Raw genomic sequence first — 21,792 nt, forward strand, 5'->3', positions numbered from 1 at the left:
GGGAGGGAGAGGGAGGGAGTTTGAAACTTGAAACAGGACAGGAGGCTACGATCAGCACCACCCATGATGCAGGAGGTGGGCGAGAGATGTCCATCTCCCTCAGGGCCCTCAAGCCTGAGGCGGAAGGCAACTTGCTGATGGCCCAGGAGGGCAGAGGGAGATGAGAAATAGAAAGGCTACACACGGGCCTTCTCTGAGGTGCCTCAGGGTTACTCAGTGTGTGGAATAAAGTTCTAGGCAAGGCCTACTTTCCACACACTGGAGCTTAACTCCTCGGGGGGTAGCCAAAGGACCCCTAAACTTCTCCCCTTGCTACGACCGTTGCCCTCCCTCCACCCAGGTGGGACATGCATGCTTCCAAGACCAGCAAGAGGAGAGCACAACGCTCAGGAAGCAGGTGGAGGGAAGTGCGAGGTGGGCCTGCCTCCTGCCCCCACACCTGCTGTAAGGCCTGCTCCAGCCGCGTCTGCTTCAGGACGGACATCTTGCAGACCGTATCCCAGCGGTTGCTCAGCTCCTGAAGCTGCACTTTCACCCAGGTGGTGTCGTCTCGGCTGTTCTCAATCAGTTCCCGACCTGAGCGCTTGAGAACCTGGACAGTGCCCGTCCGCTTGCCAAGTTCTTTCTGGAAAACCTAACAAGGAAACGAAAAAATTCCCGTGAGCCAAGCTCCACTCGTGGTAACCAAATGCAGTTTTCTCGCCAAGGTCAGAAGAGGTTTATTTTTTCCTTTGACCCTCTGGACGGCTCCCTTATTGCTGTTCCCAAAGCCCACTCTGCTCCGGCAGGTTCTAGAACAGGTGTGTCCAACGTTTGGCTTGCCTGGGCTGCACTGAGTGGTACATATAAAATGTATGATATAGCAAATGTATATAAATCAGGGGGGTCCTTCGTGCTCTCCGAGCTTGCTTGTTTTCTAACACATGTTTCACGAACCAGCAGTTAAGAACATGAAAAGCTTACGATCTTGTGAGGCTGTATTGCTGGAGCCACCTGCAGCCCAGGGGCCGTGGGTTGGACACCCCCGTTTGAGAAAGAGTGGCGAAGCTGGAGGCTGGCTGCCCATTTTGCAAGGGCCCCCTCGGCCCGGTTTTTGGAGCTGAAGGGAAGGAAGCCTGCCAGGCTGCCAGGGGGCAGAGCTAGACGGCTGCCTGCTTCCCTTCCACATCCCTTGGGCTGCATCCCTCAGCACTTACCTTGTGAGCATCCATTGAATTCATGACCAGGTCCAGATCCCCGTGGACAGGCTGGTCTTCGGCCAGCTGGGGCTCCACTTTGTAGAGCCAGTCCACCAAGGCCTGCAGGGCATCCATGAACTGCCCAGAGAAGAGAAGCGCCTCTTCCAGTTTGTGCTGCCTGCAAAGAGGCAGAGGGGAGGATGGCAGGTGTTCTCCCTGGAGCCCAGGCGGAGCTGCTCTCGCCAAGCGCAAAGGGCCTCCTGAGCCAGCTCAGCCCGTCCCTTGACCCCCCCTGCACCTCTGCCCAGTCTTGCAATTGCCCCCCCCCCGAACCTCCCTGGGGGCTCTGGCAATGAAACAGATGGAGCTGGGCAGCTCGGAGGGCACCACCGGCCGCCTGCTCCCACTCACCGCTCCACAGATTTGCCACAAACGGTGTCCCATTTATCCCGGACTTCCCCCAGGAGGTGATCCAGGGTTTGGGTGTCATCGGGGAAGTGAGCTTTCTCTTTCAAGGCTCTCCCGGTGCGGATGGTGGTGTCGTAAACAGGCTGTTTGCCTCCCAGGGTTTTCTGGAACTCCTGAGGTTTTGACAGGAAGGTGAAGCAAATCTCACTGCGTTTCCTCTCCATTTGCCTCTTCCAAGGGGAGCCGGAGAGAGGCTGCAGGGGGCTGGAGGGGGGCGTTGTCTTTCCCCAGCCCCCCCTTGTGCCGCAGGTTCCGGGGCCCCTCCCAGCCTGCCAGGCCTGCCTCCAAGCAGCAGCAGCAGCAGCCATAAGAGGCCCCTGCATTTCCTTATGGACATGGAAGTCCCTCTTGGGCCTCTGCTTCGTCCTCCTCCTGCCTCTGGGTCCACACAGCCCGGGAAGCAGGGAAGCCAGCCCAGCCTGCTCTGGCTCACGGGACAGGGAGGGAGGGAGGGAGGGAGGGAGGGAGGGGAGGACAGTGGATGCCCTGGAGGAAGTCTTCCTCCTCCTCCCCAGCCCGGTTGAAGCTCAGCCTTTTCCTCCCAGGCCAAAGAGGGTCTGGCTCTGTTCAACCCTCTCCGGGTTCCTCCTGCCCTGAGCTGGTTTATGTCACTTTTCCCCCCAAGGTTCCTTTGTGGGGGGAAAGGATAAAAGTCTGGCAAAGAGATGGAGAAAAAAAAGAAGGGCAGAAAATCCCTCTGGAGGAGAAGTTCCACAAGATTTACGTCTGGTCAGAGACTTTGGAGTGGGGGAGGATGAAATAATGAATGCTTAAGACTCTCATCAAAGTCACTTTGTTTCACTGAACAGTAGCTACTACCTAAATCTGGAGGGTCTTTCTTCTCCCGTCGTTTTTGGTAATGGGCTCTTGCAATCTGTTGGCTGACCCGGCCTTTCCCAGGCCCTTGGGCCTCCTTGACCCTTCTTGGACGGGGAGGCCCTTCTCTCAATCACCCCCACCCTGGTCATCTCCCACCTGGACGACTGCAATTATCCTCTGTCAGGAAAAGGATCCAAAAGCTTCAGCTGGGACAGAATGTGGCTGCGCAAGCAATTTTGGATGCCCCAAGGAGACACAGGTAACCCCTCTGCTGGGGAGCTGCATTGGATGCCGACTGGCTTCTGGGTCTAATTCCAGGTGTCGATGGTGACGTCCAAAGCCACCTGCATGGGACAGGCTACCTGCAGAGCTACCTTCTTCCTACTACACTGGCCTATCCCGCCCAGTCAGGCAGGTGCATCAGCCAAATAATTCCAACTGGCGGGATCCAGAGAGAGAGAGAGGGAGGGAGGGAGGGAGGGAGAGAGAGAGCGAGAGCGCGAGCCTTCTCTGCCATCACCAAGAGGGGAGGTAGGTCCTCACCCTCCTGGCCTTTCGGAAGGGCCCGAAGCCCCACTTGCTTGGGACTCACAAAGGAGTGTGTGGCCTGAAGGTTGGTTAGGGCCTTGAAGGCTCGCCCCACCCTTAATTTCAACTATTGTGTTTTAACTCCCTCCTAGTGGGGTGTAATATTTATGTGGGTTTTTATGTCTTTAATTGTACACTGAGTGAGATGGGCAGTTTCAAAATTTAATATATAAATACATTGTAACTGGACTCCAACCTTGTGCTTGGAAAGCTGCAATTTGATTTTGTCTGGATCGTTGGAAATTTCCAGCTCAGAATTTAGATGATTTTCAGCATCTTCCAACCAGTCCACCAACTTTCTCCAAGCTTCATGGAACTAGAATGTAAAAATGTACCACAAAGAGTGAGTGTTTTACATATATTTATATATATATATGCACACACACACACACACACACACATATGTGTGTGTATACGTATATGTATCTATGTATGTATGGCATTCAGCTTTGTTCGGGTATTTTCCCACGTCATTATAGTTGTGCTTTTAAAGTTGTAGCAACGTTTCGGCAGAATCTCATCTGCCATCATCAGGCTCGTGTATTGTGTTTGTCTGTGAGTCAGGCTTTCACAACTTTAAAAGCACAACTATAATGACGTGGGAAAATACCCGAACAGAGCTGAATACCATACATACATACATACATACATACATACATACATACATACATACAACATAAGGGATACACACACACACACACACACACACACACTGGACATGAACACAAAAATGCAGTCAAAAAGCTGGAACACACTTCCTCACTAGTCCAACACATGAAAGCCACAGGTCATAGCATCAACTTCAATGGCACCAAAACCCTAGCCACTATAGAAAACCCCAGCCACAGAATTATCAGAGAAGCCATAGAGATTGAAAAAAGACCTGAAAGCATGAATAGAAGAGATGATTCCACCAGACTGTCAATTATTTGGAAGCCTGCACTCACAAACAAAAAAATCTCCACACCACAAGCCAGGCAAACACCTGGGCACAAACAGATCCTGGCAGACAAGACACACATTAAGACTGAACTATGCACCCTGACTAAAGTACTGACAGCCAACGGCTTCCACAAAAGCAAAATCACCGGCTTGATCCACAAAAACACACTGAGACATAATGGAGACCCAGAAGATGAACAGACCTATGGAACAGCTGTCCTGCCCTACATAAGAGGTACTACAGACAAAATCAGTAAGATACTACACAGACATCACATCAAGACTGCCTTCAAAACAGACAGAAAAATAGCAGCCATCCTTAGAAACCCCAAAGATAAAATTGACTTGGAAAACCAAGGCATATACGAAGTCCCCTGTGCATCATGCCCGGCCACATACATTGGACAGACCAATAGAAGAATAAGTACCCGCCTGGATGAACACAAAAATGCAGTAAAAAAGCTGGAACACACTTCCTCACTAGTCCAACACATGGAAGCCACAGGTCATAGCATCAATTTCAATGGCACCAAAACCCTAGCCACTATAGAAAATCCCAGCCACAGAATCATCAGAGAAGCCATAGAGATTGAAAAAAGATCAGAAAGCATGAATAGAAGAGATGATTCCACCAGACTGTCAATCATTTGGAAGCCTGCGCTCACAAACAAAAAAATATCCACACCACTAGCCAGGCAAACATCTGGGCACAAACAGATCCCCCCTGATACCTCCAGCTCAAACACACCCCAGCCAGGCACCCAGATGAAACCCAGCTTCCTAACTAATTAAAGCCATCCTTTTCCCCGGAGCCAAACTAAAGGCCTCCAATAAAGGAACACAATGTTGCCAGCCAATCAAGATACAAAAAGAGCCACAAAACAGACAGAAGACATTAGAGACACCAATCAAGCAGAACACAGCAAACTCCGAGACCAATAAACACAGACCAAGACTCCCAACTAATCAGGATGAAGAAAAAACCATTCTGGCACAGCAATAGGCTGCCCCAAATTTAAATCTGAACCCACTATAAAAGCCTGACTCACAGACGAACACAATACAGAAGCCTGATGATGGCAGATGAGATTCTGCCGAAACGAAAGCACAACTATAATGACGTGGGAAAATACCTGAGCAAAGCTGAATACCATACATACATAGATACATACAAACATAAGGGATATCTGTCTATCTATCTATCTTCTATCTATCTATCTATCATCTATCCATCCATCCATCCATCCATCCATCCATCCATCCACCCACCCACCCACCCACCCACCCACCCACCCACCCATCCATCCATCCATCCATCCATCCATCCATCCATCCATCCATCTATCTATCTATCTATCTATCTATCTATCTATCTATCTATCTATCTATCTATCTATCTATCTATCTATCTCTGATCCCTGGTTTTTCCCAGCAAAACTCATGTCTTCTTTCCGGTTATCATTTCCCTCTGGAATACCATCAGGGGAAATCTCTGGCATAGTTTACGCTCCAGGCCCCGACTCTTACTCAGGGAGCCATAGGGAGGGTCCCACTGTGTGGAATTGGGACTCTCTTTTCCAGGAGACCCGAAGTATCAAGCCCACTTTCTATGAGGTCACAGTAACAGAAATCTTGGAACTCTGACGGCAGTTCCCCCTCCCCCACCTTAACGTTCCAGAGAACCAGAGAGGGTCCCTCCTGGGATCCCTCCTCATCCCTCCCTCCCTCCTGGGCTGCGGCTCTTCCTCCTGTCTCCAAGGTTCTTCTCCCAGCCCATCGCATCCCCACCGCTCCTCTTTAGAAGCCTCTGCTTGACTCCCTCCCTTTTCCAGCCCTTTCTGTGCAGCTACCAGCCTTCTAATTCTTCCCTTGACTGCTCTCTATTTTCCTTCCCTGGCTTGTTTTCTGCGTTCATGTTGGGCCCTCCCATTTCCCCCGTGCATGCTCACACCTTCTCCCCAACGCTTCTCTTGCTCCACAGCATTTGCCACCTTGCCTCAACAAGCCATGTCCTCCTCTCTCTCCTCCCATTGTTGTCCTCCCCCCAATGGCCAGCAGAATCCCCTCCCTTCACACACACAACAGCCACAGCTTTTAATGCATTTCAACCGTGGTCCTGCTGTGTTATGGTAGCAAATGCGGCATCTGGGACAATGGTGCTGATTTGCAAGTATCCAAGCTATTTGGTAGGCCCACGGTTGGCCCCCAACGAGCAGCTCCCAAAGCGCACCGCCTTCCAGGACGCTCACCTGTTTTGCCCGCTTCCTGGCATCATCTAGAGCCCGCCCCCGTTCAACTGACCGCTGGACAACCTTCTCCCAGCGAGACTGCACGCTGACCAGGAGATTCTTGATCAGGACCACATCCTGCTTCTGGCTCAGGAACTTCAGCTGGTTTCCGCTTTGGTCCAGCGCAATGATCTGATGCCGGTGGGCGTTTACTTCATTCGCAAAACCCTGCCGGGGGTGGGTGGGGGAGAAGCAAAAGACAAATCCCTTTGGAACCCTGGCCTGGAAGAAGCCTGCAGGCGAGGCTGAAACCCCACCCCAAGGCCCCCTGGCTGAGGCACTTCAGGGCTGCTCTGAGCCTTTTGCCAAGAGGAAGGTGTGTGTGGGGGGCCACTGGGACGCCCTTACCTTGTGCTCTTCCACTTGGGAGAGCACAGTGCTATGGATGAGGCTCGGAGGAGAAGCAACGTTCAGACTCTGCTCCGCAAGGGTCAGCCAGTTGATGAAGTCCTGCAGGGAATTCTGGAATTCGGTCGCCAAGTTGAGTGCCTCTTCCAGCTTGGACTAAACAGGGGACAAGGCCGAGGAGTGAGGAAAGGAGGCAGGAAAAATGGGGCACCTGACAAATCTCACAGCGGTTGACCTTTTGCCTACCCCTGCTCCAAAAGAGAAGCCAGAATTTCAGTCACGTTCTCAGTGGGGAGAAGGCCTTCCCCTTTCACCCCCAGCCCCCCCCCCCAGTGAAGAACGCTGGAGAGAATCCAAATAGCCTACAGAAACTTTTCTATGGCAGAAAACGGCTGCAGCCCTTTGCAGCTTCCCGAAAGGAGAGGGGTCATTTATGAGCTTTGAGAAGTCCCTGCATGCCACTTGTACACCCCACTGGACTAGGCCCAATCCTGCTGCCCGTATTCACTCCGGCCCAAAGACAACCAGGCGTCTGTGCAGGGACAAGGGAACGGCAAGGCTGCGCCTTCCAAGGGATTCAGGCTGCTTCCCAAGGCTGAACTCACACTGATGACGCCTCCTTCCGCAATCGCAGATCCCTGCTTCTCCCTCCCAGCCCCATCTCCCGCCTCTTTTGTTCCACTCTAGTTCAACACTTCCTCTGTGAACTCTATGACTCCATCATGCGGAGAATCCGGTTTACTTGTATAAAGCTGGAAACAGACCTGTCAATCAAAGAACTGATGTGCTGCCAGAGAAAGGCCAACCTGTTTCCCCAGTGTGTGTTTGCATCACAGCAACCCGAGTGTGGAAAGCAGGTGTGTGGTGTAACCAAGTCCCCTATCAGCCCTGCTCCCTACCTTCCGCTCTTCCATCTTTGTGCTGACCAAGACCCATTTCTGTTCCAAGAGAGCCACACTTTGCTCCATCTTTGATCCAGATCCAGAATCGTCGTGGCTCAGAAGCATGAGCCTCCCCTTCGCCAGGAGCTGGCTGTAGGTTTCCTCATTTGCCTTGAGCTGGGCGTAGAGTTCCTAGAACACAAAGCAGCACTTCAGAAGAGACGTTTGGCAGGACTTCTCCTCAAGATACATCACATCTTCTTTGCCACCACTTTTTGGCTCAGGGAATGTTTGGATCATGGCAGAACACAGAAGAACAGAGCTGGAAGGCACCTAGAAGTCATCTAGTCCAACCTCCTGCTCAAGCAGGAGTGCCTATACTATTCCAGAAAAATGGCTGTCCAATATTTTCTTAAAAACCTCCAGTGATGGGAGCACCCATAATTCTGGGAGGCAAGCTGTTCTACTGGTCCTCACTGTTAAGAAGTTTTTCCTTAATTATCCTTAATAAAAGAGCTGTGGTGGCACAGTGGTCAGAGTGCAGTACTGCAGGCTACTTCTGCTGACTGCCGACTGCCTGCAATTTGGCAGATAGAATCCCACCAGGCTCAAGGTTGGCTCAGCCTTCCCTCCTTCCGAGGTGGGTCAAATGAGGACCCAAACTGTTGGGGGCAAGAGGCTGATTCTGTTAACTGCTTAGAGAGGGCTGTAAAGCACTGTGAAGCAGCAAATAAGTCTAAGGGTTACTGCTGTTGCTAATTCCAGGTGATCTCTTTGATTAGTTTCTTGTCCATGGCTTCTTGCCCTGGCCTCTGGTGCTTTGGAGAATAGATTGATCTCTTCTTTGTGGCAGCTCCTCAAATACTGGACTAGTGCTACCATGTCACCTCTCGTCCTTCTCTATGCTAGACTAGACATACCAAGTTCCCTCAATCGTTCATTGTATGGTTTAGCATCCAGTCTTCTGATGTGCTTAGCTTCCTGTTGTGTTTAGACGTTCTAAAGTGGATGCATAGCACTCCAGACTTGGGGGTTCTTGGCTAAACCACAAAACTTTCATGAGGATTGTGACTAGACTGTGTAAGGTAGAATGAAGCTCATCAAACCTTCCTCCCCTAATTGTTCTTGGAAGTTTCTATTTCTTTTAGAGCAACTCTCCAAGAGGCACTTACTGGTACTCTGGCAAAAGCCCCTCCTCACCACCAAAGATGCCAGAATTCAGCTGCCCTGACTCACCATGTGGGTGTTCAGTTGTTCCCGGGCAGTTTCTGGCAGGCCTCCCGTTGCCTTGGAAGCTGACAGCTGACTCTCCATCCTGGTGAGCCACGAGAGGAAGTCCTCGATTTCACCGTGGAAGCCCTGGGCCTGGGACACACGCAGAGAAGGAGGCGGGGCATTTAGGGCTCAAAGTGCCGTCTTCCCCAGTAAATCCAAACTTACAAAATGATACTTTGTAAGTATACAATATGAGGTATATAATAATATATAAAAAAAACAACTACCCATAAAAGGCCCTGAAAAATCACATTGCGAAGCCTCTGGGCAGCTTGGTTACACAAGAGGAATGCCACTCTCTGGCAGAGGACCAGCGTAGGGCAAGAGCTCTCTGAGTTTGCTCGCTTGCTTGCTTGCAGACGTTTCATTACCCTAACTAGGTAACGTCATCGGTGCTAGTAAGGAGGGCTGCTTGCGGTCAGTTTTATATTCTGGTGGCTTGCTTGCCTGTGTGGTTGTGGGTGGCCTTAGGGACTTTCTGGTTGGGCTGTTGGCAAGAGGGCCAGAGCCGGCAGATCCTCTCCCCCTGCATTGTCTCCCCCTTGTCAGCTCACCACCCTGGCAGACCCGCACTGCCTACCTGCTGAAGGGTTGCCTGCAGCTGCTGCTCCCGCACTTCCGTCTTCTGCAGGATCGACTCCCAGCAAGAGTTCATGGTCTCCAGGCGGCTGCGGAGGCTGCTGGCATCGTCCCTGGCACTGGACTCCAGGAGTTCATTGCCAGCCTTGTTCACCGTCTCCACCGTCGCTTGGTGGGCCAACACATCGTTCTTCAGCACCTGGGAAGGGGTTGCGGGTGGAGGGAAAAGCTCAGCTCAAAGCTTTGCCTTTGTAGGAGACAGGTCAAGCTGAAGATGCCAAGGAGCCCCTCCCAGGCAGCCCCTCCTTGCACCTTCATCTACCCCAGGAGCAGAGGACCAGGTGCTGCCTGGTCCGAGCGATTAGTTCTCCTAGACCTAAAGTGCTCTGGCCCCAGCGGACTATCAGCGCCACTGATCCTCAATGACCTCAGAAGTGGGGTTTCCTGGGGGGGGGGGGCAGGCTATTTAATCGCTCTATGGCTAAAGGGTCCTGGCCACCAAATGTGCATGCAGCCTCACTACTTTCCTGACTACTTTCCAGCCACAGGTTGGTAAGATGTTAAGACAGAGACCGCAGAGGTGCTGGGGGACAAACCAGGGATGGGACTGTACCAGTTCACACCTATTTGCTAGAACAGGTTGTTAACATTCTAAGCAGTTCGGAGAACCAGTTGTTAGAAGAAATTACTGGCCTAATCCTGTAAGGAAGGCAGGAAGGAAACATTCTGGGGTTGCTTACAGAAACTGCCTCTCCGTTATCCCTTATTACATTCTTGGCAGGACTAGACTTCCTGTCTCTGGAACTTCTCTGGAGTCTTTTTCCCCTCCTTTGCTGGTACTTTGCTTGTGTGGAGGGACCATTCAAAGTTACAATGGCACTGAAAAAAGTGACCTATGACCATTTTTCCCACTTACGACTGTTGCAGCATCCCCCCAGTCATGAGAGGCCAGGCGAGGAGATGCGTGCCTCGATGTGAGCAATATTGAGTTGGCCACACCCAGTCAATAACATGACCACCAAGCCATGTCCACCAAGTCACATGACCACCAAGCCACGGCCACCAAAGCCACACCCACAGAACTGGTTGTTAAAAATTTGAATCCCACCCCTGGGGCAAAACCCTAGGAACCCAAAGGAGCTGAATGGGTTCGGTCATCAAGCCAGCGCAGGGATCTGGCCCTCGAGACCCTGAAAAGCCACGTCAATCAAAGCGGAATTCTCTTCTGGGGCAGCATCCCTGCCTGAGGGCTCCATGCACTCCCCCCTTGCACTTACATGGTGCTTGGCCAACTCCACTTCAATGACTCTGGGGTCCCCGTTGATGGTCTTCTGGGAATCCAGTAGCTCTTCGGTGTGGGTCAACCACGCCATGAGCTCAGCCAGGGCATGCTGGAACTGGCCAAGGGCCAAGAGAGATCCCTCCAGTTTGTGCTGTTTAATGGAGAGGAGGAAGAGAATAGATAAAGGATTGTTTTAACATTCAGTGCATCTTATCACCTTTCCCCTTCAACAAGTGCTACTCAAGTAGACTCACTATGATTTTTTTAACAATACAACTACAAAACTAAGAAACTTGTAAAGTTAAGAGTAGCACACCACCAAAATGCAAAAGTCAGGCTGAAAAACCAAACAGAAAGAAAGCCAACGACTGGCTAATTGATGATAGAAAACAATGTCACTGCTCAGAAAAGGAAAGGAAAGCATAAGGATTTTAAAATATTTTAAAAATATTTCATGTTTTAAATGCAAGCCTCCAGACCAGCCTCTCTCAGCTTCAGCATCTTTAAAATGTGCGGATTTCAGCTCCCAAAATTCTGCTGGCTGGGAATTGAAGTTCACATATCTAAAAATGGCCAAGGCTGGAAAAGATTGCTCCAGACCATGGGTGTCAAACTCAATTATGTATGTGACGTATCATTAGGCATCACGACACTTTTTTTGCCTTTGTGGAGCCGGGACAGGCGTGGCCCATGCACAACACTTCTAGCCCACAGGCTGCCAGTTTGACAGGACAGAAGGTCTCCCTGGTAATTTCCATCAGTTGTAAATTAGTCAAAACCTCTTTGCCGTCAGGTGAGGACGAGGACACACCTGGGAGGAGCTCTTTCTTCTGGAACCAGATCCTAAAAAGTAGGAGCTATCTCATCCACTCATCCATCCAGGTCTGCGCCCGGAGCTTTGCCATACCTGTCGATGAGCTATTTTTTCACTCAGATTCTCCCACAGATGCTTCAGTTCTGTTAGTGGCTCTCTGATGATGTCTCGGTCAGTCTCATCTGTGGCTTTTTTGAGCAAAAGTTCTCCCTGGTGATTCAGCTTCTCCATCTCTATTTGCTGCTGGTATACTTCCGTTTTGAACTCCTGCAGAGAATACAACACGATGAGGATGACGTAGAACACGATAGCTACTGCTATCACCACAGAGGCCTCAAGAATTGGAGAAATGTCCTGCTTGGCACACACACCTTCATCTCATTCAGTTGCTCTTTGACAGTGTTGAGGTCTGTGCCCACCGGGGACATGTTGCACAGTTTAATCACTGTGTTATCTAGCCAGTCAAACATAGCCTGAAAGAAGAACATGAACACAAATGAAGGAGAACCTAGTTAACCTCCACCCTGCCAATCCCGGCTGTTCTGGGATCCACCCCTCCTGGGTCTCTGCACAGAGGCCCCAATGCTTAATTGGCCCTCGGTGTTCCCATCTTCTGAAGACTGGAAGGGGGCAGCGTCTAACGACGCTACTTGTTGCACTGGTTCTTCAGCACAAGACATGACAGGTTTTACTCCTCTGCCCCCTTCCCCCATCCTTTGGCTTCCCGTTAGGTGGAGAGGGACGGGCAATCTTCAGTCCATGAAATTTACTCATCTTCCACCCCCCCAAAAGCAGCCAAAGTTCTTGCTCTTGAAACTCAGCAGCAAAATGGCTGGATTTCAAGTGCAGAATTGCTGGGCTCTTCCTGGCACACTAAAACTAAAACGGGTGTGCTCAGGACCTCCGTAACACCCTCTCGCCCCTCAAAGCCCAGAAAATGGGCACTCAAATCGAGCAGCAGTTGCTCCGTGTCGCTGGCCTGGTTCTTGGTGTGAGAATGACCTAGGAGGTCTGGGCCTCTGTAATCTAGGTCTCTGCATCGCCTCCTGCCTTAGCCCTCCAAATCCTCCCGCCCTCCAGTGACACTGCCAGGAAACATCCTAAGGCCAAGAGGTCCAAAGGGTGCCCAGAGAGACTGCTCCTTTCAGTCCCTCGGGCCTCACCTGCAGATTATCCTGATACTGCACTGCGCTCTGCATGGCCTCCTCCAGCTTCTCCAGCCTCTCCTTCCAGGTTCTGTTCAGCTGTTCCCAGGCACTGTTCATCTGCAAGGACAGGAGGAAATGCACAGCTCCGGCACCATTTGCCAGGGTGGGTGCTGGTGACAGGGCACTGGGGCAAAGGGGCCCAGGTCAGTGGAGAGGGAGGAGAAGCATCTCTGGACCTCTGACTGCCAGGCCCCTCCCTCTAGGCAGATTGGGAGGAGTCCCCTCCACAGGTGCCCATTGGGCCTCACTCTCCCTCCTCCAATATCCCGTCAAAGCACTTCAATCCAAATCTGAAGTGACTGTTAGCTACCTCATCAATGCTTTTCTTAACTTCTGGCTTCTCCGTCTCCCCACAGGCGAAAATCAGATCGGCCCCGAGGATCCGGATGAATTCCAGTTCTTCATGCAAACCGTCTGTCTCTTCCTTGATGGTCTGCAGGGGAGGATCAAGAAACAGATGACTACAATTTGCCTCCTAGAGCAACTCACACGTATCAGCAACTGTGTTTCTGAAATTGTGTCGACAATTAGACTTAACTCTGGAGTGTGATGCTTGTGAAGCAATATATATACCTTTGCTACAGGAAAAAAAAATACAAGGTAGCACCCAAATGGGTAAGTACATCAAAGAATGGGATATTTTCAGGTTTTTTTACCAAGTCATTTTCACTCTGTGGGTCGTTATTTTAAACCTGTTATATGGAAGAAAGATTCTACAGTTTATTCTTAGAAAAGAGGTCACCGCCTATTGAAACAGGAAGCTAACCAGAACAATGTCTTTCTTTGCAGGAGAACCCACCAAATACTGTTCCACTGATTGTTCTGAATGAAGAGGCATCCCTTCATAAACCTTCTGCCAAGCCTACGTTTCCCTCTCGTGGCCACCACAGCCTGCTTGAAGAACTCAAGTTATGCACAATTGGTGGGAAAGGAGGAAATTTATTCGGCCTTCCTACCTCAGCTGCTTCAATCTGCTGTTTGATGATCGATGGATCAATCCCAGGACTTTCCAGGTCATGGACAATGTCTTGGGTGTCCCGGATGGTGGTTAGGAGGGCAGCCATGTCGTACCAAAACTTTTCTGCCAGCTCCAGGACATCAAGGAACTTGATCTCACGCTCCTCGGCCCGAGCTTTGATGTCTTCCCAGAAAAATACCATCTGATCCAATTTATCCTGGATGTCTGAAACAGAGCAAGGAGGATTAAACCCCCCACAAACCCCCAGGGGAAAAAACCGCACGTTCTGTGCCAGGAAACATGTGGCGCTCTGCATCTCAGGCCAGCCCAAGGCAGAGAGGCCACGAACACGCCCTGCGCTTCAAGCTGTTCCGGGGCCTTACTTTTGGCTGCTAGGTCCCTGTCTGCTCCTTGGGACCGTCTGATCAGCTCCTCTCCCCGGCGCTTCAGACCTCCGAAGGATGGCTGCAGCTTCTCCAGCTCCAGCGTGGCATTTTTGTTGTCCCCAATGCACTCACGGATCTTTTCCACCTCGGCTGGGATCAAGGGAGGCATGCGCAGGCGGGAGGAGAGGCTCTCCAGCGTCTCCAGCATCGGCTCTATCTTGTCATGGAACTGAAGGGAAGGAATGGCCACAGTGAGGATCCCTTGTGCAAATGGCACGTTGGCATCTTAGCTGCTTCGACTGGTTCTCCTTAGTTCCCAATGCTCTTCTTCTCTAAGCACCATCTTGGCAAATTCTTCCAGAACGTCAGAGGTTTTAGGGAACGACTGATTCCAAGACACAGTTTTTTTGCAAAACTGGTTCTGTGACTAAGAGCAAATTGTGAATTCAAGTATTTCATGGCATTGGTTATGCCAAGCGTGGTCTATTGCCCACCCTCTCTGTTTCACACACACACACACACACACACACACACACACACACACTTTATGATCTGCTAGGGAAGGAACTGCTGTCCTGCTCTCGAAGGCCTGAATGTATTATGGATATAAGTTAGGGAATTAAAACGAGAACGAAAGCCCAGCCAAGAACTATGTCAGCGACTCCCCAACCTCTAAGCTCTGGATGGCAAGTGTGTGCCTCTGCTCGGGTCTTTTCCTAATCAGACACCATTTCCCTTCTGTGAGGAGGAGCATTCAACCCTCTCCTGCCTGAAGGGGCACCTGCCCTCGGAAGCCCCACTGCTGGTGGTTCCTGCCGCCGGCCTGAATTCCAAGGCCACCCACCCGGGGACAGGGAGCAGCGAGGGGGCCTGGGAGCCAACCCCTTCAGCTGTGTTGAAAAGGAGATGTCCTGAGAGGAACCAAATATTTGGGCCTTCCTTCCCCCCTCCAGAATTGAGTACAGTAACCCCCGTTAAGCTAATCTGTTGCTGGGCAAGATTATGGCAAAGGGCGGGGCCAGAGGGAGGGCCCGCTCTGGCTTCTCTAGGGAGCTCTCCATGGATGGGGGGGCCTCAAGGCAGAGAAAGAAAACTTTGGCTTCAACTGAAGCGCCAGCGAGACAGGCGAGCATTTTGTTCCCTGACACCCTTGCCTTCTCCAGGACTCACGGTCTCTTCGAGGAGGGTGTGCGTGAGTGTGTGTGTGTGTGTGTGTGACACAAAGACGGTAAGGTGGTCCTGCCGTTCTCTCCAAACCAGGGGCAGCAGCGGCAGATGACACCCCTAATCTAGGCAGCTGGGGAGTTTTTCACACCTCTAGCTCAGCGTTCACCCCGAAGGCTCCCTATTCCTGGACTTGGGGTGTTTTTTTTGCTGTCCTCAAGCTGGCGGGACGGAATTCTAGAGGGCGTTCCAGGAGGGAAAGAGGAATATCTTCCCACGAAGGTTTTTGGGGGCTAATTCAGAGGGCAGGAAGCGTGATGAGGGGATCCTTACCTCTGCAATCTGTCATGGTGGAGTCAACACAACAATGAATGGTGACGAGCACGCAGGGAAGGCGGTAAATGGGCACCGAGAGAGACAACGGGGGAGACATTCCACAGTGGGAGGGTGATGAGACGGGGGTGAGGGGTGGGGGGTGGGAGGAAAAACTCAGCGTTAATGTGAGGGTAAACTGAAAGGAGCAGAAATGACTAAAATAATATAAAAATACATATCCTAGAACGACTTTCAAAGACGTGACACGGAACAAAATCCAAAGTAACAGCATTATCAACTAACAAGACAAGTTGACATGAAGGGACAACAAATGGGGTTTCTTGCATGTATCCAAACCACTGCAGTGCCAAAAAGGAAATTAAATAAATCTGATTTTAAAAATCTGCACCACTCCCACACCTCTGTTTCTATTCAGAATAGATATTTGTTTGCCAAACTTCCCCTTGCCTCCACCAAGACCTCCGAGAAGGGGCCTTCCTGCCCTCTGACTCCACGTCCCACAGAGAGAGGCTTTGTGGTCCCCTCAGGCGGCTTCCATACCCGGCTGCTCCTACTCCCAGGAAGGAAGCCAGAACTTCCTGCGGCTTCCCCTACCCGATGCCTCCTTCCGGTCCGGCTCCCTTCTCTGCCCATTTGCCTTCCAAAGCACGGGCGTTACTTGGCACGGTGGGCGGTTTGGCTGCAAGAGCTGCCCGGCAGAGGGTGACAAAATGGTCCACCCCAGCCCTAGGGGCCTCCTCTGGCAGCCGACGGTGGGGAGGGGCTGCCCCCTGGCCTACCCACCTAAGGCCAAGCCCCCCCCCCCCGCTGCTTCATCTGACCGCAAGCAGCCCCTTCGGCAAGTGCAGCCCTGGGGCGAAGGGTCCCCCAAAGAGGTTCCCTTGATTCTACCTCTCCCCCTTGGGAGCTCCCACGTTCCCCCTCCCATCAGATCCTGCCCCTGACGTGTTCCCAAACCTGTGTGGACTGGGAGATGGCCTCATCGAGGGCCAGAGCCCGCTGGTGGACCTCTTCCTTGATGTGGGAGTAGGTGGCTTCTGCGGCAAAGTACTTCCCCTGCACCATTGCCCCCTCCTCAGGGTTCAGCTCCGTCAGTTGAGGGCCAATTTTCAGCAGCTTGTCAATATGGGGCTTGTGTTCAGCAATTGATTCCCGCAGTTGCTACCAAGAAAAAAAATATAAAGTATAGAAAAAAATCAACCTTGGGATGCAATGACCCCAGGAGCACGAGAGGAAACACTTAACGGCCGGCCAAAGTATGTACTGGCTCTGGAAAATAAAGCATTGCTATATATAGTCAATTATTTGCTCTGAGTTTCAAAAACTGTCACAACTTCAGTCAAGAATTACTGAGCAAACTGGAAAGCCCGGCATACGCGCCTATTGCGGACACCAAGTTCAGCAAAAAAAAAATGGGACCTCCATCCTCTCCCTCTTTAAGCACAACATCCATATTGGTGCCCTAGTTATTCTTCGTTTTAGTCTCAGTTGGCTGACTCGGCCAGGGTTTGGCTCAGGCAGTGAATTCATACAGTGCAGACCACGTTTGAGTTCATCGCAATGCCCAGTTGATCCGAGGCCCCAGGCTGGTACCCTCCAGCAGGCCCAGCCAGCGAACCCATCGAGCAAAGCCTCAAGTCAGCCAGCGGAGCCTTCTTCCCCGCCTGTTGCCCAGGCAACCTCCTGCTTCTCTGGGCAACTGCGTTCCATCACCATACAGGCTGACTTGCCAAATCCTGGTGTCACTTCCCACCCAGCAGAACCACTCAAAGGCCAGGAGCGGCAGCGGCTTCCTCTGCTCAGGAGGGGGCTGTTTCACAGCCCCACTCAAACCAATGTAACCAGGGGTCCCTTTCGCAGCCATGCAGACTCAACTCGGCATTTCCTAACGGCATGCAGGCGCACGGACACCCCCTTAGGCCCAGTTACCCTCATATCTTCCTGCTGCTGCTTGAGGTGCTCATGGTCGATTGCTGGAGGCGGCAGCTGCCCAATCAGCACCTGGGTCTCCTCAAGCCAAGGACTAAGCTCTTCGTAGGTCTCCCAGAACTGGTTGACCAGGACCTGGGCCCGTTCCAGGCGGGCGTAGCGTTCAGAGTGGAGGTGGCTGGTCTCCTCGTACTGCTCCAGAAGAGACTCGGTCTTCTCCTGAGGAACAAGGGCAGAGTTTGGGGCAGGCCAATGGGCCTCCATCCTCCAAAGCGTGGATTTCCAAACTGCCCCGCAGCGTTTCCTAGGCCCTGAGGTCTACCTGCAGCATGACTTTCTGCTCCTCTCCACAAGTTCCCAGAATCTCCGTTCGCTGGCTGAGCAATTCATCCACAGAGTCTTTGTGACGGATGATGTCGATGGAGAAGGCCTGCATGAAAGAAAACCATGGCAGCTGAGCTGAACTCTAAAGCACAAGCCATGGCTGGGCCTCCCTCCACCCTGCATGCTCCTTCTTCCTGCCCTGCTTCCTCGGTGCTCCTGGCTAGCTAAAGTCCATGATTGTTGTTATTAAAATGCACGTTGTGTTTCCCACACAACGGGGCCCAATGTACCTCTCGAGGGTTTCCTTCACCCAGACCCACAGTTCTTCTCCGCTGCCTGGGAAACATCCAGCTCTGCCGTCCCTTTTCCTTCACCCAGACCCCCTCCTCCAATCACACCCCCCTCTGCTCTCCCCCTGAACTTCCCTTGGCCTCCAGCAGCCTAACTCTGCTCTTCCAATCCAGGAACGTTGCCGTCTCTTCCCCGTTGCGTACCTTCTGCACCTGCAGCTGGGCAGTGGTCTGGTCCTGCTCCAGCCTAACTGGGCCAAGCGCCAACAGCTTCCGCCTGGTCTCAGCAACCCAGGCGAGTTCCGCATCGGCTGCCTGCTCGTACTGTCAGAGAAGAGAGCACAGCCGAGTTAGCAGGGAAACTCGCCGGCGAAAGGCGGCGATGATGCAGCACCAACAAAGCTGCACGGGCCAAGTACACCGGGTCTGGGCTGGGGAAAGCGAAGGTGCTTCAAACTGAATGCTGCACCCTCTTGGTACCTGCCAGCCTTTCCTTAAATGAACAATGCCTCTTCAGGAAATACCTCTTTGAGTTCAGGTGGCAGCAATGGCGCTCACCCCCTCCTTAATGTTTCCTGAACGCCCACATGCATTGCGTGGAACTGCAAGCTCAGGAAACGGCCTGGAGTTGTTAAGGAACTGCTGACCGGTACAGGGAGATGACCTCTCCCCCTCTGGGACCTCTTAAATAGGCCAGACATCTGGAGCACAAGGGGGCAATAAAGGCAGTGCTGCAGGAGGGCAAGTGAATTCCAGCCTGGTGCTGCATGCCAGGAAAGCAGCTGGGGCAAATTTTACGGAAGGGGAAAAAGCAAAAGGGCCCCCAGTCATATAATGGCCGAACGATCCGTCCACAAGAAACCCAACTTCTATTTTGGGAGAGACTGGAAGCTGCTCTGCCTCCCCCCAGCAGTTCTTCTGCTGTCCTCAGAACCCCTGAGGCCCAAAGGTTCAAACTCTTTTGCTCCAGGCATTTTATCCCTCAACCTACGAAAACCTCCTTCAAAGGACAAATCCTGCTCAGGTATGGAACAAGGTCCTCAACCCACTGCACAGCCCACACGGAGTTCCCCGGCCCTAAGAGATCCCCTGTTAGGTGTGAGAAACCAGGAGGGAGTTCAAAAGCACAGAAACGTGTGGAAAACGGGCTTTAGTCCCTGGTGCTGGGATTGTGCGTCAATGCAGGGATTCTGAGGACTGGCTTAGGTGGTGGGGCAAAACGACCTGCCCAAATCTCATGCTTGGGCAAACCACCCCGAGAGAGAGTGGCGTCTGCATCGCCAGTGGTTTGCAGTGAACTGCCAGCCTACCTGCTGAGACCTTTGGATGGCAGCATCTATCTCTGCCACCCGCTGGTTGATGGTGTCACTGGTTGCTTTATACCGCTCGTTGGCATCTGAGACCAGCTTATCCAGTCCTTCGCGGGCTCGCCAAGGGACCAGTTCAAGGAGGGCATGGCTGACTTCATTCACCGTGTCCAGGATAATCTGATGTTCCATCACCTCCTTCTTTAGTTCCTAGGGGGAGAGGCGGCCGCTCTCTGTGATTGTGCCATCAGGCTGGGCCAGGCTTGGTGGTCAAGTGACCAAATCCTGCCTCAGAGTTCTTTCCAGGGCAAGGAGAGAGGCAATATTGTGGCCGCTCTTCCTGCTGAGGACGAGGGGGCCCTGGAACATGGCTCCCCCGGGAGGCCCCTTACCTTCTGCCTCTGCTGGAATCGGGGGATCTGCTCGCCCGTGGGGGAGTGTCCTCCCCCAGACATCAGCTCCTCTTCCACCTGACCCATCCAGCCCGTCAACTCTTCGTGGGTCGACTGGAACTTGGTGGCCAGCTGCCGGGCCTGCTCCAGCGTGCGGAGAGCCTTTGAGCTGGCAGCGGTGATGTCCGAGTAGCGGGTCTTGATGCCATCCAGTTTCTCTTGGATGAGCAGCACCTCTTCCCCTGCGGGAGATCCCCAAGGGTTTGGCTTGGAAAAAAATGCCACCTACTGTGGGCCCAGAGTGTAGTAGGCTGCCCTCCTGCTGGCCATCCACCCTCCCACCCACACAAAGTTTTGGGCACCTGTGTCCTGCACAGTCCTGGTTGTGGAGGAATGTGGGTGGGTGCGGGTGTGGAGTGGCGCAGGCAAGGCGGGTGGCGGCCATTGCCTGGCATCTTTCCCTCTCCTACCTGTGGTTTGTTTCAGGAGGGCCTGCCCGTTCTTCATGGCCTGGTCAACGTGCTTCTTGCGGTTCACAATCTCATCATTCAAAGCCTGGGTGGGGGAGGGAAAAAGCCCACGCTCAGAAAGCTTCCTGGAAAAGATCTGAGGGCTTTGTGAGGGACCAAAGCAAGGGATTTGGGGGTTTTAAAATGCTGCTTATCCTTGTTCTATTATCTTCACAGATGGTTCCTTTAGTACACAAATAAAGCTAAACAACTCCCATCAGAGCAAGCAAATTGAATCAGCACACATTGCAGGTAGATGGAGTCTGCCCAAGAGACTTGTGTCTAAGAGAGAGAGGGGGAGGGAGGGAGGGAGGGAGGGAGGGGGAGAGAGAGAAAGAAAGAGGGGGGGGGTGGGGGCGGCTTTGAGCAGCAGGTGCAGCCAGGGTAAAAGAGATGCCTTGGACAGGCCACAAGGCATGCCAAACAGGGGAGTCTCCAGAGAAGAGCCCAAGGCTGAAGGCTTAGGGCGCAGAGCTACAACCACCTGGTCAAGGCCAGAGCTTCAGAAGGAAGGCCTGTTGGATCCTTCTACTATCCACCCTGCTAACAGAACCATTCCTCGGCTTATTGCTGCTTCAGGTAACAGGTCCACCTGAATTCACCAGGGGGCTCCTATTCTCACCGTACACCTGACCCTCTAACGTGCAGAAGGTCGTTCCCCATGGACTGTTGTCTCGTCCAGCTTCTTTTCTGGTCCTCCCTCAAGGCCACAGTCACCAGGGCCAGATGTCACCCCCTCCCACCCCCACCTGCAGACTTTCCTTTTTCCTTCTCTGCAGAAACGAACGGCTGCAAAGAAGGAGAGCTGCAATAGGCCCAAAACTGTCCTTCAGCAAGAGGCCGGACTGTGAGAGGAAGGCGCTTCAGAGGTTCTCCCCAGGGAGAAAAACAAGGCTGCTGCTCCGTCCCTCGTCCTTCAATGGAGAGGCCAGAACCAAACCGTCCACGCAACTCCCCTGCGGATCCCCGGGACTGTGTCCCCCCACCCACCCCCTTGCGAGAGGGAGCAGATGGGCCCCCCCAAACCTGTGTCCCTCCACCCATTCCTAGCTCTGATTTGGCGGAGAGCAAAATGGAAATGGTTCCAATCAACAGGGACAGGGAAGCAAAATAAACACAATCATGAAAGATGGATTACTACCAGCTGGCCAGAATGTTGCTGCTGCAGGACCTCTCGTCTGTAATCCTTGACGGACACCAAGCTGAGCTTGTCCTCAACCTCGGCCAACCAGTTGAGCACCTCCACTTCGTCCTCCCCAAAGAGCCGGGCGTTGGACAACGCCTGATCGAGGAGGGCAGCCTTCCGGCCGCATCGGTCACAAACCTCAGCGTACCGGGACTCAAGCAGGTCCAGCTTCTCAGCCAGGGAGACCTGCTCAGCGCGGCAGCTGAGCAAGGCCAGGGAATGGCCAATGCTGACCACCTGAGTCGCTGCCGTAGCCTGACTGTCTATCTCCTCCTCTAGTGCCTGGAAATCCAGGAGGTTTAAGGGGAAGAACAAAAGAGGGGAAAAAACAAACAAACAAG

The 21,792-nt window shown here is 52.5% G+C and overlaps 1 protein-coding gene across 1 annotated transcript in view; it reads right to left on the reverse strand.

Moving 5' to 3' along the window:
- Positions 1-21,792, reverse strand: part of MACF1 (microtubule actin crosslinking factor 1) — a 294,628-nt gene that overhangs the window by 20,611 nt on the left and 252,225 nt on the right. The window contains 24 exon segments of the mRNA XM_087970253.1: positions 440-634; positions 1,197-1,356; positions 1,590-1,759; positions 3,250-3,369; positions 6,245-6,451; positions 6,632-6,787; positions 7,531-7,704; positions 8,749-8,877; positions 9,368-9,565; positions 10,644-10,799; positions 11,556-11,729; positions 11,834-11,935; positions 12,626-12,727; positions 12,981-13,103; positions 13,627-13,853; positions 14,012-14,243; positions 16,472-16,675; positions 17,444-17,662; positions 17,766-17,873; positions 18,262-18,381; positions 19,368-19,574; positions 19,757-19,998; positions 20,227-20,311; positions 21,407-21,733. Coding sequence (XP_087826379.1) covers positions 440-634; positions 1,197-1,356; positions 1,590-1,759; positions 3,250-3,369; positions 6,245-6,451; positions 6,632-6,787; positions 7,531-7,704; positions 8,749-8,877; positions 9,368-9,565; positions 10,644-10,799; positions 11,556-11,729; positions 11,834-11,935; positions 12,626-12,727; positions 12,981-13,103; positions 13,627-13,853; positions 14,012-14,243; positions 16,472-16,675; positions 17,444-17,662; positions 17,766-17,873; positions 18,262-18,381; positions 19,368-19,574; positions 19,757-19,998; positions 20,227-20,311; positions 21,407-21,733 — 4,137 coding nt within the window.

The sequence above is a fragment of the Notechis scutatus genome, chromosome 8 (assembly GCF_049901735.1).
Source record: "Notechis scutatus isolate UNSWTSFEM ecotype Mainland chromosome 8, rNotScu1.2, whole genome shotgun sequence".
Lineage (NCBI taxonomy): Eukaryota > Metazoa > Chordata > Lepidosauria > Squamata > Elapidae > Notechis > Notechis scutatus.